The sequence below is a fragment of the Thalassophryne amazonica genome, chromosome 14, assembly GCF_902500255.1.
Source record: "Thalassophryne amazonica chromosome 14, fThaAma1.1, whole genome shotgun sequence".
NCBI lineage: Eukaryota > Metazoa > Chordata > Actinopteri > Batrachoidiformes > Batrachoididae > Thalassophryne > Thalassophryne amazonica.
Window position 1 is genome coordinate 90752125 of NC_047116.1, and position 25128 is coordinate 90777252.

A 25128-nucleotide genomic window follows, 5' to 3' on the forward strand; every position below is an offset into this window, starting at 1 on the left:
TTCAGCCTTCAGCGTGCCCACTGTGTGGTGGACAGCAACTTGTGGTTAGAGGCAAGTACAACATGAAGTGCCAATACAAAGACATTCATTTAATGCTGAAATTCTATATAGTGGACACACATGCACCCCCAGTGCCTAGACTTTGGACTAGTCAAGCTCATACTGTCTGTGTCCGGTGCACCAGAGGTATTGGTTTCCTCCCTCTACTGATGTTTAAGTGTAACACATTTTCTCCTTTAATTTCAGCCTTTGTTCTAGGTAACTTTAATCACATGACACTGCCAGGTCTTAGCGCAGAGTCTTGTAGCTCCAGCTATCGTCTCATTTCTTCCCGCTATTTGTGCCTAGGAAAAGGATCACTAGTGAGCGTGTTCACATTTTCAGTTAATCCTGTTGTTACACAAGTGTCCGTGTAATACATTTTGATACATAAATATTTAGTTTATTTACATGTAAATGCTAATGCGAAATAACAATTACAGCTATCTACATTATTATGTCTGTGAATATATTATGTTGTATACAACCCCTGGCAAAAATTATGGAATCACGGGCCTCGGAGGATGTTCATTCAGTTGTTTAATTTTGTAGAAAAAAAGCAGATCACAGACATGACACAAAACTAAAGTCATTTCAAATGGCAACTTTCTGGCTTTAAGAAACACTATAAGAAATCAAGAAAAAAAGGATTGTGGCAGTCAGTAACGGTTACTTTTTTAGACCAAGCAGAGGAAAAAAATATGGAATCACTCAATTCTGAGGAAAGAATTATGGAATCACCCTGTAAATTTTCATCCCCAAAACTAACACCTGCATCATATCAGATCTGCTCGTTAGTCTGCATCTAAAAAGGAGTGAACACACCTTGGAGAGCTGTTGCACCAAGTGGACTGACATGAATCATGGCTCCAACACGAGAGATGTCAATTGAAACAAAGGAGAGGATTATCAAACTCTTAAAAGAGGGTAAATCATCACGCAATGTTGCAAAAGATGTTGGTTGTTCACAGTCAGCTGTGTCTAAACTCTGGACCAAATACAAACAACATGGGAAGGTTGTTAAAGGCAAACATACTGGTAGACCAAGGAAGACATCAAAGCGTCAAGACAGAAAACTTAAAGCAATATGTCTCAAAAATCGAAAAATGTACAACAAAACAAATGAGGAACAAATGGGAGGAAACTGGAGTCAACGTCTGTGACCGAACTGTAAGAAACCGCCTACAGAAAAGCTAAACGAAAGGCATCATTAACACCTAAACAGAAAAAAAACAAGGTTACAATGGGCTAAGGAAAAGCAATTGTGGACTGTGGATGACAGGATAAAAGTCATATTCAGTGATGAATTTCGAATCTGCATTGGGCAAGGTGATGATGCTGGAACTTTTGTTTGGTGTCGTTCCAATGAGATTTATAAAGATGACTGCCTGAAGAGAACATGTAAATTTCCACAGTCATTGATGATATGGGGCTGCATGTCAGGTAAAGGCACTGAGGAGATGGCTGTCATTACATCATCAATAAATGCACAAGTTTATGTTGATATTTGGACAATTGAAAGGATGTTTGGGGATGATGAAATCATTTTTCAAGATGATAATGCATCTTGCCATAGAGCAAAAACTGCAAAAACATTCCTTGCAAAAAGACACATAGGGTCAATGTCATGGCATAGGGTCAATGTCAATGAGCAGATCTGATTTGATGCAGGTGTTAATTTGGGGGATGAAAATTTACAGGGTGATTCCATAATTTTTTCCTCAGAATTGAGTGATTCCATATTTTTTTCCTCTGCTTGGTCTAAAAAAGTAACCGTTACTGACTGCCACAATCTTTTTTTTCTTGATTTCTTATAGTGTTTCTTAAAGCCAGAAAGTTGCCATTTGAAATGACTTTAGTTTTGTGTCATGTCTGTGATCTGCTTTTTTTCTACAAAATTAAACAACTGAATGAACATCCTCCGAGGCCGGTGATTCCATAATTTTTGCCAGGGGTTGTAATTGGTGTTGTATCTTTCTGTATCATTTCAGTTTTACAAAAATTGTTCAATGAGAATGAAGACAACAGTAATGAGCATTCAACTTTATTCTAGCTTCCAACTTTCTCTTGGAGCTTGTTTGCTATCTGTCAATTTGTATATGGACACACACACACACACACACACACACACACACACACACACACTGAAGACAGAAAATCAACTGAATGGGTCAACTCAATAGCTGCTGCAGAAAAACCACACACAGGCAAACTGAGGATATGTGTGACCGGAGGAACTTTGTGGCCGGGATGGAGGTAGGATCAAACCCCGGACTGCTCGAACTAAAGACCAGAACTCTACCAGGTCAACTAAAGGGGAATCCCCCATTAGCAGGAACTTCTTTTCAATCCGGACTTCACCCCGCTTCATATGCCTCGAAACCTAAAGACTTGAAGGTAATCAAATGACCACATTACCCCTTACCGACCCTCAATGACATCACATCCAGGCTAGCTGGAGCATGCTACTTTCGTGTCATGGATGCCAAGTTAGGCCATTGGGTCATAACTCTCACAGAGTAATCTTCCAAGTTGACAACATTTTACAATGTTTGGATGATACAGATTCCTGCGCTTACTTTTTGGACTGAAATTTGCCCAGGACAAGTTCCAGTGGACTTACGAAGATCTACAAGGTGTCATGGCAATAGTGGATGACATCCTCATATATGGCAGAAGTAAACAAGAACATGATGAAAACCTCTGTGCAATATTACAACTTTCCAGAGAGACAGAAGTCAAACTCAACCTGGAAAAGAGTGTCATCTGTGCCAAAGAGGTCAGCTACTTTGGGCACCTCATCACTAAAGATGGAGTCAATCCTGGCCCAGCCAAAATTCTGGCTATCAGAGCGATGGAACCCCAAAAGACAAAAGTGGAATTGGAACAATTTTAGGCATGGTCAATGACATGTCAAAGCTTTCCCCTGTTCTGGCAAGCATCAATGCATTTTTGCATCACCTTTGGAAGGAAACTGTTGATTTTATATGGGATGCACAGCAGGAAGAAGCATTCAGGAACATAAAGGAGCTCATCACACACAAACCAGGACCTGTCCTAGCATATTTTGACGCAAACAAAGAGTTCACACTACAAGTTGATGCCAGGAAATATGGACTTATATGGGACTTGTTGCAAGAAAGCAAGCCCATTGGAAATGCATCAAAAGCACTCACTGACAGCGAAATCAGTTATGTGCATACTGAAAAATAACTTTATACCATTTTGTTTGAATGTAAACGCTTCCACCAGTATGTTTACGGCCATCACATCACTGTAGAAAATGACCACAAATCCCTCAAGTCCATCATTCGCAAGCCCATCACAGCAGCACTGACAAGGCTGCAGGTTGTGCTTCTTCTTCATAGAGATATGACTTCACTATTGTCCACAGACCAGGCAAGGACGTTCCTGCTGCAGATACTCTGTCCAAGAAATCTCTGTCTGACCAGGACAACAGCCTCAGAGAGGACATGGACATGCAGGTGACCCTGGTGTGCAGTAGCTTACCAGTCAGTGACACAAAGCTGAAAGAAATCAAAACAGAGTCTGACAAGGACACACAGCCACACGGGTTCACTGTATGTTGTTCTTTTTACGAGTTTTGTTATCATCTTTGTTGCTGTTCATTTGTGTGCCAAATAAATAAATCCATTCATTCGTTCATTGTCAGAAACGTGGGTATTGGCAAACAGAATAAGGTCGTGGATACAAGTGGCAGAAATTAGATTCCTCCATTAGGTATCCAGGGTCAGACTCCTGGACAGACTGAGAAGCTGGACTATCTGGGAGGGACTTGAAAGGAGCCAGCGGAGGTGGTTGAGGTATCTGGTGAGGATGCCCCCCCGGTCATCTCCCTAGGGAGGTCTTGCACGCACATCCAACTGGGAGGAGGCTCTGGGGAAGATCAGGACATATGCTGGAAGAATTATGTTCCCCGCCTGGCTTGGGAACACTTCGGGAACCCTTGGGAAGAGTTACAGGACTTGAAGAAGGAGAGGGAAGAGTGGAATACGAGTAAGCTGCTTGGTCTGCTGCCACTGAGACCTGGACCCGGATAAGCGGCAGAAAATTAGTGAAAATGTTAGTTTTCTTTGGTTCATGTTGACGTCTAAAATAACTTTTTTTTCCCATTTTTATTTTCACAAGACTGGAAGTAATTGTTACCAGTTTTCTTAAGTAGCTCACAAGATCTCTCAGTGACACAGACTAACGTTTTTTTTTTTAACCTACAATCTTAAAAAAAAGTTATTCTTAAGCACCCCCTTCTCTGATTGTTTTGTTTTATGTAATTATTACTTTCACATTGTAACTGCGGATTGTGTCTGGAACTACTGTGGGTCCACTTGAAATTTAGTACCTGGTTGAAGAGCAGCTCTGAGTACATCTGATCCAGTCAGATCTCAGAAGAGGTCATGATTAGTACTTGGCTGGGAGACTGCTTGGAAGATGAGGAGCCATGTGTGTTTCTCCATCAGTCCATGAGGAATTGGAGTTGCATCAAGAACAGCATCCATTGTAGGACCTGTACCAAAACACAATGCACATCTGCTACAATGACTCAGTAACTGGGACGAGCCCCCCCCCAAAATAAATAAATAAATCTTCAGTAGCCTTGGAGTAGATGCCGTATATAGAAAACGCAAAAATTTTCTATATACTTTTTAGTTTTCATTCCCATTACAACCAAATTAAAATTAATGGCTTGCCAATTAGGTACTTGAACTGAATCTTCTTTAACCCATTATTTCAGTAATATTTCACACTTAAAAAAATAAATAAATAAAAAGTGTGTAGCATGCAGAACATTTTAACCATCTTCTATAATCAAGTTTGTGAATTTGCACTTGCATCAGTTGATTGTGACAATACACAAAATTAGCTTCAGACACTAAGTCTGGTCTTTAAGAATGAACAAGTTAGTTTACATCACACTATGGGTTATTAATAATACAAATATGAACGTGAGGTCAAACTCTTGTCGGCTTTGAGAGTGCATGACTTGACTAGACTTTTTCACCAGAAGTATTGGAACAAGGCCCATTCAAATGTGCTACGCTGCAACAATTTCTTTAGAGATCAAAAGATAAAACAGTTTAGGATTTCAGATTTATTGCTGGTATTTGCATGTTCATGTGTTATCAACTTTTTTTTTTTTGCCACAATTATAAAATCACTCATTTTAGGTGTACATTTGATTTATAGCAGGTTGATTGCTGCATGCATAGCAAATGAATTGTGGGAATTTGGTGATTAATAAGGTCTGCATGCAACTGTTAAAGGGGACGAAAAAGAAAGAAAAAAAGAAAAGACTTTGCATAAATATGATGAAGACCGTGTCAAGTCTGTCACATGGCATGAGCACGGATAAGACGGCTGACATACCATAATCAGGGAAGAAAACCTACGTGTAATTACCAGACTTCAGACTGTCATTTGATATTAAATGTAAACCTGCACAACTATTCCAGCACTTGTACATCTGACCGCACAGATATACATCGGGACATGACTTGAAATTTGCAACTGAAGATTTGAGCATCTGTCTTCCACACCACAGCCAGCCTATACACATATTTTGAGGGTCCTGTGGACCAAGGCAGAGTCTCTGACTTCTTCGCCATGAACTCTGGTGCTTGTCAGGGATGTGTTCTAGTCCAGTCCCTCAGTCCTCAGTGGAAAGTTATGAGGTCCTCAGCAGGTTTTTGGCAACATATACCTTTGCAAGAAAAAGTTTAGGACATTGGAACTTCCAGTTTTACTGTATGGTTGCTGGACGTGGATGTTAACCCCTGAACCAATGTCTATGGTACTAGGTCTCTTTGAAGGATCCTTGATTACCACTGGGATGCCTGTCAAAGTAACGGTGACTTGGGAAGACTCAGATGAAGCATACTACTTAGTTTGTCAGCAACATGGTAAAGGCATGCTTTAATTAGCATGATCCAGCACACTGGTTCACTGTTAAGAACCCTAGCAAAATTGTAAACACAAAAGGGGTGCCCACACTTCACTTGGATGCGACAGATTGTCCATCCAAGTGAAGTGTGGGCCAACCGTCTGCCTGTGTGGCTACCAACCAGGGAAGTGTAAGTGTGGTGAGTGTGGTACTACGTCATCATTGTGTCAGTCACGCAGTAGTGAGGAACATTGTCTCGAGCGATTCCTGGATAGGATGGTGGGTGTGGAGATGACTGAACAGACAGTCCTGACGAGCACCTTTTCTGACAGATTGCTGCAGGAAGCGTCTGCCGGTCAGCCTCTTTCTCCTCTATGTTGTTCGCCCACATTTTTTCCAAAGACTTCCACTCCTATGTGGATCATCATTCACCAGCTGGCTGAGTCCATCGCTCGTTCTTCCAGTCGGAGCAGCTCGAGGTTGTACTTCAGGCATTACCTCTGCCCGCTCAGCTGGGAGTAGATCTGCTTAGTAAGTCGGCTGTCATCCATCGTAATGACGTGACCCACATACACCAAAGCTGGTTCTTGATGATGAGATACTCTATGCTCTGGAGCTTGGCTTTAACCAAGATGTTGATAGGGTAGTCTTCCCACCTGATGCAGAATTTACTCCCCCAGGAGCCTTGGTGGAATCGCACTAAGGTCTTCAGGTGGCAGTGGTAGGTGGTACAGGTCTCATATGTACAGCAGGGTTGTCATGACAACAGCTTGATAAACAAGGACTTTCACCTGGTGCCAAAGGTCTCTGTTGCTGAAAATACTTGTGCAAAGCCGGCCAAAGGCAATTCCAGCACACTTGACTCAGTGTTGGACTTTGCCACCAATGTCAGCTCATGATGACACATGGATGCCCAGGGATGGAAAGTGAGTCACATTCTCCAGGACCCATTTGTGCAGTGTGAAAGTAGGAACCTTTGGATTAACCATGTTTTGTGGAGGCTGATACAGGACCTGTGTCTTCTTCAGGTTGATGTAAAGACCAAGCTTGGTAGAAGGCGTTTAAGGTTTCAAGGATTTTCTGAAGACCTTCTTCCATAAAGAATGGCACGCTGTTGTCATCAGGACACTGGAAGTCCAGGAGCAAGGTGGTGGTGATTTTCTTCTTGGCTCTCAGTTGGCTCAGGTTGAACAGTTTTCCATCCAGTCTGTACACCATTTCAATTAATGGCGGCACCTTGTCCTTGATCAGGTGAAGGACTGTTGCCATGAAGATAATGAAGAGTGTAGCGGTGATGACACAGCCATGCTTTACTCCAGAATGAACATTAAAGGCTTCAGTGTTTGTGCCATTTACCAGAACTGCGGCGGACATGTCACTACTGAGAAGCCTCAGGATCTTGATAAATTTCTCTGGACATCCAGTTTTGCTCAGGATCCTCCACAGAAGTGGGTGTGACACACTGTCGAACATCTTTGTCAAGTCAATGAAGGCAAGGTACAATCAGTGTTGCTCCTGACACTTTTCTTGCAATTGGCAGACAGGATGCGGCACAGCATGAGGGAGTGACGCCAGACTTGTCCCGACCTTCCACCTTTGCCTGATTGTATTTTGGTCAAATGTCCCATTGGCGATGGGGTTATTTATAGGTAAAAAGGTGACTAAGGCAAAAACTAATTTATTTCATTTATATAGCGCCAAATCACAACAAAGTTGCCTCAAGGCGCTTCACACAAGTAAGGTCTAATCTTACTAACCAAGCACACAAGTGACAGTGGTAAGGAAAAACTCCCTCTGATGATGTGAGGAAGAAACCTTAAGCAGACCAGACTCAAAGGGGTGACCCTCTGCTTGGACCATGCTACCAACACACTTGGCAATACAAATATACAGGAAATTTTGGGAGTCCCTGCTAAATTAAAACTAATATGTCAATTACGTGTATTTCAATGAGAAGTAAACCCCAACAGCCTGAAGGAATGGATTCAATCGATGTAACAGGTTAGCTGAGAAACACCGTTCAAAACCGATTTTATGTTCAAATAGAACAGCTGGACCACACACACACTGGATATTTAACACTTTATTTATTGATTCTTCAATTGCATTTTCCTGATGAATTTGCACATTTTCATTCAAAAGAAAACATAAGTGAGGTAAAGTGCTGAAAATGAAAGCGTGATGGTTGCAACCATTATATATATCTATCAATCACAAAACTGACAAAATAAGCTCTTTTTGCATCAACTTATAAATTTCACTATTTTCACCCCCCTCACCTGCTGAACTTATATCCACAAGCATCGTCATACACACATGCGAATGAGCGCACAAACCCACACGCATTTACGTAAACATTTCTGCTGCAAAAATTCCACAGTTCCTCGCTGAGAAATGGGAGAGCTTCACGAGTGCCTCCATCTCACTCCCACGTCATAAGACTAGTAATGAAAACACGCAATCCCCGACTTCCCCTGTACTCCCCAGAACACGTCAACAGGCATCACATAGGAAACATGCTGCACTAATAAACACTCCAACGAAACCGGGCGGGGCCACAAAGCACAGTGAGAGCAAGAGAAGCATAATACTGTATCACATGGAATCACAGCAGAAAAACAAATGGAGGCGAGAAAATAAAAATGCAATTACACTTCACGCTCCTCTCCACCTCAAACTTCACACACACAAAAAAAGGAAATCATAATCTGAGCTACAGTTGTTCACATTTTTCTCAAAAAACCACCTTGACCACACACACACGGGGTTAAGGAGGAGGCACCACCTCCCAGAATGCATCTGCCAATGAAAACGCCGCTTTTCCTCATTACAAGAATTAGCTGCAAGCATCAAGCTGCAGCTTCGTCCGCACTCACCTGATCAGTCAGCAACGACGACGATTTAGCAATTCGACAAGCTACAGATTTATGATGGAAATAAGTTGATTGTAGACTCAAAGATCATTAATATTTGGAGAAATCCAGCCCTTGTTACTAAACATGATGTGGTTTCAGAGTGACTGGATGCACAGCCTACACACACACACACACACACACACACACACACACACACAAAAAAAAACCCTTTAAAAAGTTAAAAGGCACTTGAAGTTGCTGCACTTTAGGTCAGCGACTGTCGATATGAGCCGCCTTGGCTGTTGCTGAAAGGCTTCTATAGCAGCTCACGTTGACCTTCCTCGAACCAGCTGGGAGCTGTGAACCAGACAGATAAGAGTCCGGCAGGGGACATTAACAGTTATCTCTGATAAACACGAGCCGCAGCAGCTGGCGCAGCGTGCGAGAACAGACCAAGTTACATCATAACTATCCCCCCCCCTTCCTATCTTCAGTCCAGGATGCCATGTTTGGCACAGACAGGTGACCAGTTTTAAAAGTCACTGCGTGTTCCTCCTGGTAGTAACACCACAGTGCAAGTATTAATGGCTAATGACAGGCTGGACTGGAAATAGAAATTCACAGGTGTAGTGGAGGAGTTTGCCACCTTTTTTTTTTCCATTTACTTTTCTTAAGTGACCCCAGAACAACAGTCATGACATGATGTGTCCATGCGCGTTCCAACACTCTGCAACATCTCTGCTCCCAAGATCACAAAACAGAACTCAAACAGTGCACGCTCCCAGCAGGCTGACGGGAAGGAGAAGGCGCGATAAGGTGCAAACCAACCTGAGGTTCTCTGCACAGAGTCTCTTCAGGGCAAAAAGAAAAAGATAAATATAGACAGGCTGCTGCATCAGAACAGGATCTTATTTCAGGGAGGCTCTCTGGCCTGCGATGGCTGGGAGGGACGACCCTGTGAAGCCAACATGTGCTGCACCTTTTAAGGGAAGGGACACGCAGTACAGCCCGTCACTGCAGGATTCCCTGCCAGATTCCACCCCACGTAACAAGGCCGGGAAGCCGCCATAACCTGATCAGACGTCCCTGTTGAAGCCTTGGCTTTAAGAAAAGAAACCAAAAAAAAGAGAACCTGACAATCTGAGGCACACAAGGGGCAAACATTTCCACTCAGAGAAAAGCTCATCCTAGTCTATATATATATATATATATATATATATATATATATATATAGACTTAAAAGTACTTTACCTCATTTTGATGTTTCCTAATGCCAAAGATCTCCTGAGATGCCCCTCCCCAAATTATTTCATTGCCAGCAAATGCTCCTCAAACACCAGTGCTTGGCAGTTTTTTTTTTCTTCATCCCTTTTTTAAACTTTTTTTGGTGTATTTTTATCATTTAAGCAATAACGCTATTAATGTTTCCTCATCACCAATTGTATTTCCCCTCCAGTTTCTAAATAACTAAATTTAAGCCCATTTTCCACTTTCCTTTCTTCAACAGACCAACCATACTTTATTTTTTTTTTGGGGGGGGGGGGCACTGGAGTGAAGGCACATAAATTAACTCTAAGGATAGAGAAATGGGGGGCTCTAAACATAAAATATCACTTTACGCAATGACCTCAACACTTTTGCATATAAGGAATGATGGGATAAAAAAAAAAAAGCAAAGTCCTTATCCACTGTGTGCCTTCAGAGGTACATTGCATTTCAACATTATAGTTCTTTTGTAAGATTCCCCCTCGCCACCCCGTTTTCTCCATCGCCAGCAGCAGCAGCAGCAAATCCACTTGAGTGTCCATTAATTTCCCCCATTTTCATTTACACGGCAGCCATGTTGGAATGTTCTGGTTCGCCACATAGTAGTTGCTGAAATTCTGGTCTTGGACGTGTGGTGCAGGCTGGTAGTAGCAAGTAACGCAGGAGGCGTCGGGGATGGCGCTCTGCTCAGCCAGCACTCGAAAGGCCATATCTGAGATGAGGTGGAGGGTCTGCCGCCGCTCGTGGCCCATCAGGCACACCGTGCTGTCGTTGATCACTTGCCGTAGGATGGTGAGGTAGTCGTACTTGCTCTTTTCCTCACCTACAAAGTGGCTCTGGAGGTAGGCCTCCACTTTGCGCTGCTGTGCACTGATGTCAGGAAAGTCAATGAAAAATCTGGAGCACATGTAGCGCTCCAGGCCTTTGAATTCTTCCTCATTAGAAGGCCGAAAGTCCCGCACAAGCAGATTGCAGTATTTTAGCAGTCCGCCACCTCGGATCTCCTCGGGCCGCTTGGTGGCTATCAGCTTATTCTGCAGGTGACACAGGGCCGTGTTAAAATCCCCGTACATGCTCTCGCCCACCACAGTGGGGTGGAAGGACAGTGACATGGGTGTCGTTGAAAGTTCATAGTAAGCAAGCATCGTGCCCAGCTCGATCTGAAAGGAGTCCACACTGAACTCGAACTGTCGGCGTATTGAGTCCACGAACTTCAGCTCCACGTTACGGCCGTTGTTATTGAAGAGTGAGATGAGGCTCCAGCGGTCCTGTTCTGTGTTGACCTTGACCAGCTTCTGTACGTAAGCCTCTTTCAAAGTCATGGGTGTGATTTTGTCTTTGTTCACACCCTCGGGCAGGAAGCTGAGCAGTGTGCGCAACACTGTGTCTTTTACCAGCTGGAACTCTTCCTCATTTGGTAGGTCCACCCTGATGACAACATCAAGATCCTTGTAGCTCCAGCTATCATCCTGCACCAGGACGTGGCTGGCTGTTGAGCCATTGAGACGCATGTCCTTTACTCTGATGCAGCTGAGCTCCAGGTGAGAACGTACCCGTGCCACAATATCCTTTAGGCACACTTCCAGGGTAGGGAAGTTCCCCCGTCCATTAACAGGCACCACCTCTGTCAGGACTTCATTCAGTCGGCTCACCTGCTCCCACGACAACACGCTGGTGGAGCAACTGTTTCCTTCCTCGTTAGCCATCTTCTCACAGCGGCATCATGTGAAAGGAGACAGAGAAAGAGAGAGACAAGTCAAGATTTTCTGTTGTACCACACAATCACATTATAATCACTAACTAGAGTCCAGCCGATATTATCGGCCCTTTTCAAAGTACTCACTATCAGCCAAAATTTTGCTGATAGAACACCGATAATTTTTCATAAACAGAAGTTACTGAAATGTTTGTGTCGGCAATGGAAAATGTCCTTGCACTGTTTGTCCAGTAGATGGAGCTCTGACTCCATTCAACCGTACACAGGAATGCAGCAAGGGCTACATGCAACAGTACGCATACATTAAAAGCAAACATACGCAGCTGCAAGCAAATCTACAAACACGACACTCGCAAAACGCCTAGTATGTGTACATTTCGGGCGTACTCTAAATGCAAGTCTACGTTTGCGCTGGTGTGAAAGGGGCTTAAGGTTAGAGGTAGTGTTATTGTACAAAAGACAGTGAGAACAACCGGTCAGTTATGATGCCAACCACGCAAAGGCACTCCCATTAACCCTACAATGATTCTTCAGCCTATCGAGTAGAATATGATGATCTACAGTATCAAATGCAGCACTGAGATCTAACAGCATCAGAACCAGTAGTGGTGTCCAAATCCATTGCAGGCAGAAGATCATTTGCCACTTTAGTGAGAGCCATCTCTGGAATGATGTTTTCTAAAAGCATAATTTTCCATCCATTTTCAAAATATGTTTACTCCAATTAAGGGTTACTCAGTTAAAATAATAATAATAATAAAAAATAGACATTTACCAGCAACAAGCACATCAGTCTCTACCCACTACTACAGTAGTGTTCAGAATAATAGTAGTGCTATGTGACTAAAAAGATTAGTCCAGGTTTTGAGTACATTTTATTGTTACATGGGAAACAAGGTACCAGTAGATTCTCACAAATCCAACAAGACCAAGCATTCATGATATGCACACTCTTAAGGCTATGAAATTGGGCTATTAGTAAAAAAATTTTAAAAAAAGTAGAAAAGGAGGCGTTCACAGTAATAGTAGCATCTGCTGTTGACGCTACAAACTCAAAACTATTATGTTCAAACTGCTTTTTTAGCAATCTTATGAATCACTAAACTAGTATTTAGTTGTATAACCACAGTTTTTCATGATTTCTTCACATCTGCGACATTTGTTGGTTTGGAACCAAGATTTTGTTCGTTTACTAGTGTGCTTGGGGTCATTGTCTTGTTGAAACACCCATTTCAAGGGCATGTCCTCTTCAAGTATTATGACATATCCAAACTGATCCATGATACCTGGTATGCGATATATAGGCCCAACACCATAGTAGGAGAAACATGCCCATATCATGATGCTTGCATCACCATGCTTCACTGTCTTCACTGAACTGTGGCTTGAATTCAGAGTTTGGGGGTCGTCTCACAAACTGTCTGCGGCCCTTGGACCCAAAAAGAACAATTTTACTCTCAGTCCATAAAATATTCCTCCATTTCTCTTTAGGCCAGTTGATGTGTTCTTTGGCAAATTGTAACCTCTTCTGCACGTCTTATTTAACAGAGGGACTTTGCGGGGGATTCTTGCAAATAAATTAGCTTCACACAGGCATCTTCTAACTGTCACAGCACTTACAGGTAACTCCATAATGTCTTTGATCATCCTGGAGCTGATCAATGGGTGAGCCTTTGCCATTCTGGTTATTCTTCCATCCATTTTGATGGTCGTTTTCCATTTTCTTCCACGCATCTCTGTTTTTTTGTGTCCATTTTAAAGCATTGGCGATCATTGTAGATGAACAGCATATAATTTTTTTGCACATGCGTACGAGTTTTCCTTTCACCAATCAACTTTTTAATCAAACTACGCTGTTTTTCTGAACAATGTCTTGAACATCCCATTTTCCTCAGACTTTCAAAGAGAAAAGCATGTTCAACAGGTGCTGGCTTCATCCTTAAATAGGGGACACCTGATTCACACCTGTTTGTTCCACAAAATTGACAAACTGACTGACTGAATGCCACACTACTATTATTGTGAACACCCCCTTTTCTACTTTTTTTTTTTTACTAATAGCCCAATTTCATAGCCTTAAGAGTGTGCATATCATGAATGCTTGGTCTTGTTGGATTTGTGAGAATCTACTGGTACCTTGTTTCCAATGTAACAATAAGAAATATACTCAAAACCTGGATTAATCTTTTTAGTCACATAGCACTACTATTATTCTGAACACTACTGTACATGACATGAATCAAATAGCAATCTTACGTTAAACTAGCCAACTACTCACCCCAGGGTGGGTTTGATTCAGACACTGAAATGAAAACTTCATCTTCACCAAGAAAGCCAAAACCTCCCACCTATCCCAGATTCCAGAGAACTGTTAGGTCACAACTAAAGCTACATCAAGAAGAGACAGCTGCTATTACTAGTACTACTGTGCTCAATCGCCTATGTCGCTCCCTGTATGTCAAAGTGTGTGTGTGCCAAGTTCGGCTCAATTCTGAAGTACCGTTTGGGCATGAGAGGGACACACACACAGTCTTAGTATAGAGCAATGGTCCGACTTAATTTTTGCTGCTCTCATTTCATGAGGATTTTCATCTTCAAGACAGAAGCACAGTGACATCACAGGGGCACAAAGGATTCTGGGTCATGTGTAACAATAAATAACCATCTACTTATTCTGTTAACTGGAGTATTTACATTAAAGTTTGTTAAAATTATGTAAGTAAGTTCTACTGGCTCCGCCCCCCATTCGGCGGTCATCACAGCTCATCTATTATGGATGTGCATGTAGATTTATCACAACTTTCACGGCGGATACACAGTGGAGATTAGGGCTGTCCAAATCTGCTCTAGCTGGTTTATTCCACTCTCCCTTCTCCACCCACAGCTAATTAATTCAAACAGATGTGCACAGCCAATGAGGAGCTGGGAAACATCAGATTTAAGTAATCAGGTGTGAGTTGAGCAGGTCCTTCTGCAAACACTGAGGGTTGGTGCACTCTGGGAACAAATCTGAGCAGCTATGGTCTATATCAAATCTCACTGAGAAAGGATTAAAATATAGTTTTCAAACTGATTCCAGAAATGGCCAAGAGGGTGGAGGTTTTCTTTGTAACCACCAACTCAATCAGTGAAATCACCTGGTGGAGTTGGTGGTTACAAAGAAAACCTCCACCCTCTTGGCCATTTCTGGAATCAGTTTGACGCCTATGGATTTAAAAGGTCAGCAATCAAGACTGAAGCTTATTAAACAGGATTACAGGTCATTTGTCAAGATCAAAGCACAGTGAGTAAGATGAAAAACCAACAGTTAAACCCTTCCACCATCTTTAATCCTGACAGGCTCCAGTTAAATTGTAAGGGCCTTAAATTCTGCCTGAAGGAAAAGCACAGTATTAACACACTCCATTCACCATTTTATAAAGATTCATACTTTGACAAACCTTACAGCTGAAGTCCAACAGAGCTAAAGAGCAGAGAAAGATTTTCTTGGGCAGCACGGTGGCTTAGTGGTTAGCACTGTTGCCTCACAGCAAGAAGGTCATGGGATTGATTCCCACTGTGGCCTTTCTGTGTGGAGTCTGCATGTTCTCCCCGTGTTTGTGTGGGTTCTCTTTGGGTGCTCCAGCTTCCTCCCACATCCAAAGACGTGCAGGATAGGTGGATCGGAAACTTTAAATTGTCCATAGTTGTGCATGCAGGTGTGATTGTGTTATTCTGATATGGCTCTGTGACAGACTGGTGACCTGTCCAGGGTGTACCCCAGCTCACACCTTGTGACTGCTGGGTTAGGCTCCAACACCCCCGTGACCCTTAATTGGAGTTAGTAGTAGCTTGTTTATTACAAAATGGAAGTAACAAGATGACTGTCAATCTTCTGGAAACATCATTTTTGGGGGTGTTTTTCTGCAAAGGGGACAGGACGACTGCACCGTATTGAAGGGAGGATGGATGGGGTCATGTATCATAACATTTTGGCAAAACAACCTCCTTCCATCAATAAGAGCATTGAAGATGGGTCGTGTCTGGGTCTTTAGCATAACAATGACCCCAAACACAGCCAGGGCAACTAAAGCTTGGGTCCCACCGAATAATAAGCCATGAATAATGAGCCATGCATGGGTGTGTCAGCGATTATTCGAACAATGACCCACGTTTTCATCCATCACGTAGTATCCGCTATGAAGGTGCCTCTCTGTACCCCGCACGTGCCATGTAGCAGCCTCTAGTGAGCCACGACCAACCTGTCAGAACCTCGAATGGCTCGCATCAGCCACACTAAGCCATGTAGCGCCGTGAAAGTGCCATGATAACGCAACATTGGCTCACGTTTAGGCATGGGTTTGGTCTAAACCTCCAGCCCTCCCACACCTGCTCCCTTTAAAGTGTGGGTTTTCAATTCACAGAAGCATTTAAAGATGTCACATTTTTTTAAACGCAGTCCAAAAATAGACGCTCCAGTACAGACCCACTGTTGTGCACTCTGCGCCAGGCTGCTGTCCACCTGTAATGCACCAGACCAGCTAGAACCAAACCAAGGGTTCCTGGACAGCCACCTCTGTGCTCCTCGCTGGCTTTATTTCTTCTGTGGCTTTAAACACACATCATGATCCCACTTTTAACTTTATGTTTGTCCGTTTATTTCTGCAAAAATCGCGCTTTTGCATATGCCCTGCTGTTCTCTATTCATGGACAGCCAGCTCTGTGCTCCTTCTCACTGGCTTCCTTTCCATCCGTGGCTTGCTGGCTTTATTTTTTCCCTGGATTTAAGAACAGTCATTTTCACACCGTGATCCAACTTACAACTTTGTGTTTGTCCGTTTATTTCTGCAAATTCGCTCTTTTGTGCGCGGTGCCGTTCTGCATACAGAATGAGGTGGCCGCTTTAATTATATACACCTGTGGATCACTTTCAAAATACATACACATATACACACACACACGACAAAGTTTATTCGGCACACAAAATATTCAAATAGAAAAAATGAACAATTCCACAAACACAGACAAAACTAGTGAGTCCAAAAGGGTGTGGGCTGAAGCAAAGCTTATTAGCGCCCACCCCTGCTAGTACAAGTCCAACAATTCTAATCAGTCATATTTACAAAAATACAAATTCACTACTACATGACACACAGACATACACATCAATATACTATTCACTTATAATTATATTTATATAGTACCAGATCACAAGAAAGTCGAATCAAGGCACTTTACACCAGTAAGGACTAACCTTACCAACCAATGGTTGGTAAGGTTGTACCTTATACCAATGTGTATATATACACACACATTTCTTTTGCAGCCTACAAGTCACCATGATACAACTTTTAACTTTGTGTTATGTCTTCAAAAAAGGTATTTTATGTGCTCTCCTTCTGTGTGGCTGCACAGCTCTGCTTTTAGTGGCTTTACAGGAGTTACTTCTTCCGCGGCTTTAAAAACTCATCCACTTTAACGCAGTCATCTAAATTTTAACTTTGTTTGTCCAATATTGACTGAAAAAAAAAAAAATAAATTTTGTGAGCTGGTATTTTGCCTAAATGCTCCTTTGGAGTGTGATGAGTCACTGTCAGTGCGCACTGCGCACACACAGTGGAGCTCATGTTATCCATTAACAAGATATTAAAATCAACCATACTTTTACAGCTAGGAACTATTTTATCAAGCTATAAAAACATTAAAAATAGTTACCTTAAGCTGTTCAAAATACATCCCACATGGAGCAGGAAAGAGGAAAAAAAAGCCTCCAGATGAAACAGTCCTCTGTGATTCCAGAAGCGATTAGGTGTTTTCAACATCCAAGGTTTGGCAGAAATGGATTAATCTGCTACAAAATAATTATTTTATATACACAGCGTCCAGCGCACAGAGCCGGTGGAATTGTGTGCACAAGAAGGTAGCCGCTCCAAAAATAGCCTCTCAGGTCCTGCGCAGCAGCCAGGCGCACGGATAATGGGCTTTTAGCAGACTCATAAGCACCACGAACATGCCTCTAAGTTGTCGTAGTAACTCGTACACAAACTGCCCCACACTGCTGTTGCTAAATTTTGAACATCTTGGAATTAGCGCCACACTCAGACAGGAGCCTCGTTAACTGAAGATAATGCCTCTAATGCCACTACTCTCCCACGATAGTTGAAGAAACCCTCTCGTAGCAAAGAAAACATGCTGTGTGGCTCATTCATCCGTTATTATTCAGTGGGACCCATGCTTAAGGAGTGGCTCTGTAAGAAGCATTTCAAGGTCCTGGACCTGGAGTAGCCTGGCCAGTCTCCTAACCTGAACTCAATAGAAAATCTCTGGATGCAGCTGAAACTCGAAACCTGAAAGATGTGGAGAACATCTGTACGGAGGAGTGGACCAAAATCCCTGCTGTAGTGTGCAAACTTGGTCAAGAACTACAGGAAACATCTGACCACTATAACTGCAAACAAAGGCTTCTGTACCAAATATAAGGGGTCTGTTTTTCTATTGTATCAAATACTTATTTCATGCAATAAAATTCAAAGTAACTATTTAAAAAATATTCAATGTGATTTTTTTTCCATTTTTTCTTTGATCTTGTCTCACAGTTGAAGTGTACCTACGATAAAAATTACAGACCTCTCCATTCTTTGTAGGTGGGAAAATTTGCAAAATCGACAGTGGATCAAATACTTATTTGCCTCACTGTATCTGTAAATTGTGGGATGCTAAATATTAAATATCAAGCACTTTATTTATGGACTCTGATGGTGAATACATTGAAATGGTGAACAGGTATGTTTTATAAAAAAGGTCCAGCAATACCAGTCAGGATGTTTATTAGTCGTACAGCTTTACCAAGGATAAAGTTTTTGAGGTTGAAATGTTAATGGCTAGTACACACCACCTGAAAAAAGTGGAGAAATTCCTTCAATTTGTTTGGTCAGGAGAATTCTAACAAAGCGGGATCCCTCTCCCGAAAGCGTGGAGTGGAGTTTTTGTCTTTTTTTGCCATTGACACAGAAATGAAATATCTGTCCCATGCTCCGCCAGGAGCTGGTGAGTTGCGGAAAAATAATTTTATTAGAGTGATGTAAATGATCACGAAAATTCTGAGAGAAAGTGACCACTGCTGCAATCTCAACAAGCGAGCCATGACGTGGACACTGGACCAGCCATTTGACAGTGTTACCTGATTACCTTATCAATGAGTGCAGGGACAAATGACCGATGGAAGCAACACAAACATGCCTACAGCCATTAGTCATGTTTGTTCGCACAATTTGGAAGTTTTGAAAGGAGACAATGACTTTTGTTTACATATGTAGTTTTCTCTGGGCCCCTCCCCAATCGGACCGGGAGTGACATGTTTAGCCGCATGTTCTCCTTGAATTGCTGGCTGTCTGAGTGGTGTCCAAAAAATGAGGTGGGCTTCATAGATAATTGGCAAAGCTTCTGGGGAAAACCTGGTCTTGTTAGGAGAGACGGCATCCATCCCACTTTGGATGGAGCAGCTCTCATTTCTAGAAATCTGGCCAATTTTCTTAAATCCTCCAAACCATGACTATCCAGGGTTGGGAGCAGGAAGCAGAGTTGTAGTCTTACACACCTCTCTGCAGCTTCTCTCCCCCTGCCATCCCCTCATTACCCCATCCCCGTAGAGACGGTGTCTGCTCCCAGACCACCAATAACCAGCAAAAATCTATTTAAGCATAAAAATTCAAAAAGAAAAAATAATATAGCACCTTCAACTGCACCACAGACTAAAACAGTTAAATGTGGTCTATTAAACATTAGGTCTCTCTCTTCTAAGTCCCTGTTAGTAAATGATATAATAATTGATCAACATATTGATTTATTCTGCCTTACAGAAACCTGGTTACAGCAGGATGAATACGTTAGTTTAAATGAGTCAACACCCCCGATTCACACTAACTGTCAGAATGCTCGTAGCACGGGCCGAGGATTAGCAGCAATCTTCCATTCCAGCTTATTAATTAATCAAAACCCAGACAGAGCTTTAATTCATTTGAAAGCTTGACTCTTAGTCTTGTCCATCCAAATTGGAAGTCCCAAAAACCAGTTTTATTTGTTATTATCTATCGTCCACCTGGTCGTTACTGTGAGTTTCTCTGTGAATTTTCAGACCTTTTGTCTGACTTAGTGCTTAGCTCAGATAAGATAATTATAGTGGGCGATTTTAACATCCACACAGATGCTGAGAATGACAGCCTCAACACTGCATTTAATCTATTATTAGACTCTATTGGCTTTGCTCAAAATGTAAATGAGTCCACCCACCACTTTAATCATATCTTAGATCTTGTTCTGACTTATGGTATGGAAATAGAAGACTTAACAGTATTCCCTGAAAACTCCCTTCTGTCTGATCATTTCTTAATAACATTTACATTTACTCTGATGGACTACCCAGCAGTGGGGAATAAGTTTCATTACACTAGAAGTCTTTCAGAAAGCGCTGTAACTAGATTTAAGGCTATGATTCCTTCTTTATGTTCTCTAATAACATATACCAACACAGTGCAGAGTAGCTACCTAAACTCTGTAAGTGAGATAGAGTATCTCCAATAGTTTTACATCCTCATTGAAGACAACTTTGGATGCTGTAGCTCCTCTGAAAAAGAGAGCTTTAAATCAGAAGTGCCTGACTCCGTGGTATAACTCACAAACTTGTAGCTTAAAGCAGATAACCCGTAAGTTGGAGAGGAAATGGCGTCTCACTAATTTAGAAGATCTTCACTTAGCCTGGAAAAAGAGTCTGTTGCTCTATAAAAAAGCCCTCCGTAAAGCTAGGACATCTTTCTACTCATCACTAATTGAAGAAAATAAGAACAACCCCAGGTTTCTTTTCAGCACTGTAGCCAGGCTGACAAAGAGTCAGAGCTCTATTGAGCTGAGTATTCCATTAACTTTAACTAGTAATGACTTCATGACTTTCTTTGCTAACAAAATTTTAACTATTAGAGAAAAAATTATTCATAACCATCCCAAAGACGTATCGTTATCTTTGGCTGCTTTCAGTGATGCCGATATTTGGTTAGACTCTTTCTCTCCGATTGTTCTGTCTGAGTTATTTTCATTAGTTACTTCATCCAAACCATCAACATGTTTATTAGACCCCATTCCTACCAGGCTGCTCAAGGAAGCCCTACCATTATTTAATGCTTCGATCTTAAATATGATCAATCTATCTTTGTTACTTGGCTATGTACCACAGGCTTTTAAGGTGGCAGTAATTAAACCATTACTTAAAAAGCCATCACTTGACCCAGCTATCTTAGCTAATTATAGGCCAATCTCCAACCTTCCTTTTCTCTCAAAAATTCTTGAAAGGGTAGTTGTAAAACAGCTAACTGATCATCTGCAGAGGAATGGTCTATTTGAAGAGTTTCAGTCAGGTTTTAGAATTCATCATAGTACAGAAACAGCATTAGTGAAGGTTACAAATGATCTTCTTATGGCCTCGGACAGTGGACTCATCTCTGTGCTTGTTCTGTTAGACCTCAGTGCTGCTTTTGATACTGTTGACCATAAAATTTTATTACAGAGATTAGAGCATGCCATAGGTATTAAAGGCACTGTGCTGCGGTGGTTTGAATCATATTTGTCTAATAGATTACAATTTGTTCATGTAAATGGGGAATCTTCTTCACAGATTAAGGTTAATTATGGAGTTCCACAAGGTTCTGTGCTAGGACCAATTTTATTCACTTTATACATGCTTCCCTTAGGCAGTATTATTAGACGGCATTGCTTAAATTTTCATTGTTACGCAGATGATACCTAGCTTTATCTATCCATGAAGCCAGAGGACACACACCAATTAGCTAAACTGCAGGATTGTCTTACAGACATAAAGACATGGATGACCTCTAATTTCCTGCTTTTAAACTCAGATAAAACTGAAGTTATTGTACTTGGCCCCACAAATCTTAGAAACATGGTGTCTAACCAGATCCTTACTCTGGATGGCATTACCCTGACCTCTAGTAATACTGTGAGAAATCTTGGAGTCATTTTTGATCAGGATATGTCATTCAAAGCGCATATTAAACAAATATGTAGGACTGCTTTTTTGCATTTACGCATATCTCTAAAATTAGAAAGGTCTTGTCTCAGAGTGATGCTGAAAAACTAATTCATGCATTTATTTCCTCTAGGCTGGACTATTGTAATTCATTATTATCAGGTTGTCCTAAAAGTTCCCTGAAAAGCCTTCAGTTAATTCAAAATGCTGCAGCTAGAGTACTGACGGGGACTAGAAGGAGAGAGCATATTTCACCCATATTGGCCTCTCTTCATTGGCTTCCTGTTAATTCTAGAATAGAATTTAAAATTCTTCTTCTTACTTATAAGGTTTTGAATAATCAGGTCCCATCTTATCTTAGGGACCTCGTAGTACCATATCACCCCAATAGTGCGCTTCGCTCTCAGACTGCAGGCTTACTTGTAGTTCCTATGGTTTGTAAGAGTAGAATGGGAGGCAGAGCCTTCAGCTTTCAGGCTCCTCTCCTGTGGAATCAGCTCCCAATTCAGATCAGGGAGACAGACACCCTCTCTACTTTTAAGATTAGGCTTAAAACTTTCCTTTTTGCTAAAGCTTATAGTTAGGGCTGGATCAGGTGACCCTGAACCATCCCTTAGTTATGCTGCTATAGACGTAGACTGCTGGGGGGTTCCCATGATGCACTGTTTCTTTCTCTTTTTGCTCTGTATGCACCACTCTGCATTTAATCATTAGTGATCGATCTCTGCTCCCCTCCACAGCATGTCTTTTTCCTGGTTCTCTCCCTCAGCCCCAACCAGTCCCAGCAGAAGACTGCCCCTCCCTGAGCCTGGTTCTGCTGGAGGTTTCTTCCTGTTAAAGGGAGTTTTTCCCTTCCCACTGTAGCCAAGTGCTTGCTCACAGGGGGACGTTTGACCGTTGGGGTTTTACATAATTATTGTATGGCCTTGCCTTACAATATAAAGCGCCTTGGGGCAACTGTTTGTTGTGATTTGGCGCTATATAAAAAAAAATTGATTGATTGATATGGAGACGTGTGGAACCGCAGCGCAACGATTCTACATGGCTGCTATGTGCCAACACAGGAGGAGAACTCAGCAGATGCATCTCTCAGGGTATGTATTACGTTGTGCTTATTCAATCTTATTTAGATGTTTTTTGATGATTTGTTTTTTTTTGGGGGGGGGGGGGGGGGTTGTTGGTTTTAATACAAAAGGCAACTCAAATTGATGTACTAACATAAGACAGAGCATGAAACTGTAACTGAACACAAGCAGAACAGGGTTCTGTCCAGACAATGGAACTACGGCGCTGCGCCATTATAGTGTTATGACAGCGCCCTTATACTGTGCCCTGCTCTCACGTAGTTTTCTAATTCAGCCAGTGCCTTACAGTGGAAAAAAAGAAGAAGAAAAAAAAAAAAAACTCAGTCAAAGCGCTCCTTCTGCCTGCATAGCCAGCAAGAGAGGAAAGGAGAGAGAGAGCGAGAGAAGGAAAACGTGTGAACAGCTACACGCTGTAAAAAACAGCGAAGCAATTTTACCACAGCCTCAGTAAAACAGTAAAGTGTGAAAAACTGATTCAGAAAGTTTTTCATCCAAGATTTCATCATTAAAAGAGCAGATTTACTTCTTTACTTCTTACAGAATTTTTTTTCATTTTCTTTTTATTATTGTTGTTTGTGCACCAATAACACTAGATCAAATTACTTGTATGCGAGAACTTACTTGTCAATAAATTTGATTCTGATTTCAGTCCAGATTTAGCTCTTCTTCAAACAAGACAATTAGGGGTTATATTGTTTTTAAAAAGAATGCAATCCCACTCCAAAATGTTGGGGGAAAAAAACAAACAAAACAAAACAACCCTAACCCTAAACTGTCAACATGACAGAAAAAAACTCTGCCTGTCTTACTGGATTAAAAGGTACAGTGTGTCATTTTTGAAAAAGAGAGCAAATGCTATGTCCATTAAATATTAATGTGTTTTTAAAACTTTTCAATGTTATTTACTTTCTTAACTTAAACAGAAAAATGCAAAAAAAAAAAAAAAAAGAACTTTTTGTCAATTATTCTTGCTTTCAATGCATCTAAAACAAGTCAAAATGACTTGCAATGCACACTGCCTCGGGTAATAATTGCCAACAGCACCGCTATACTAAAACTTTTTGGGGCGAACCATGCAGAGTGACCTTCAGTCTGTTCCAAAACATGCATAGTGATTCCGGATCAAAATGGCTGGGAATCTGACGAACTGTCATGTCGTTCTAATGCACTCTGCCTTAATTCACAGTAGTGTTCAGAATAATAGTAGTGCTATGTGACTAAAAAGATTAATCCAGGTTTTGAGTATATTTCTTATTGTTACATGGGAAACAAGGTACCAGTAGATTCTCACAAATCCAACAAGACCAAGCATTCATGATATGCACACTCTTAAGGCTATGAAATTGGGCTATTAGTAAAAAAAAAAGTAGAAAAGGGGGTGTTCACAATAATAGTAGCATCTGCTGACGCTACAAACTCGAAACTATCATGTTCAAACTGCTTTTTTAGCAACCCTGTGAATCACTAAACTAGTATTTAGTTGTATAACCACAGTTTTTCATGATTTCTTAACATCTGCGAGGCATTAATTTTGTTGGTTTGGAACCAAGATTTTGCTCGTTTACTAGTGTGCTTGAGGTCATTGTCTTGTTGAAACACCCATTTCAAGGGCATGTCCTCTTCAAGTATTATGACATATCCAAACTGATCCATGATACCTGGTATGCGATATATAGGCCCAACACCATAGTAGGAGAAACATGCCCATATCATGATGCTTGCATCACCATGCTTCATCACCAGGCACTTAAATAAGGGACACCTGATTCACACCCGTTTGTTACACAAAACTGACGAACTTACTGACTGAACTGGCTGCACTATTATTATTGTGAACGCCCCCTTTTCTACTTTTTTTTACTAATAGCCCAATTTCATAGCCTTAAGAGTGTGCATATCATGAATGCTTGGTCTTGTTGGATTTGTGAGAATCTACTGAATCTACTGGTACCTTGTTTCCCATGTAACAATAAGAAATATACTCACAACCTGGATTAATCTTTTTAGTCACAGCACTACTATTATTCTGAACACTACTGTACCTTTACCAGTTACAGTGCCTTGCAAAAGTATTCGGCTGCTTGGTATTTCACACATTTTAATTTCCATATATCATAAAACATATCAATTTTACCTTTAACGCAGTAGGTCAGGTATTCCATGGGCAACATATTGAATATATTCTTATGCCAATCTGACAGTGTTGGCATCTTATTTGAGATCCATTTTAACAATATGCTTTTGAGTGCAGT

At 41.5% G+C, this 25128-nt stretch overlaps 1 protein-coding gene across 1 annotated transcript in view; it reads right to left on the bottom strand.

Moving 5' to 3' along the window:
- Window positions 1–8006: 8006 nt before the first annotated feature.
- The window catches only part of tent5c (terminal nucleotidyltransferase 5C), a 31691-nt gene continuing 14569 nt past the window's right edge, over window positions 8007–25128 (bottom strand). Inside the window, exon 2 of the mRNA XM_034186638.1 lies at window positions 8007–11765. Within this exon, the coding sequence (XP_034042529.1) occupies window positions 10617–11765 (1149 nt within the window). The 3' untranslated portion in view covers window positions 8007–10616. The remainder of the gene's footprint in view (window positions 11766–25128) is intronic.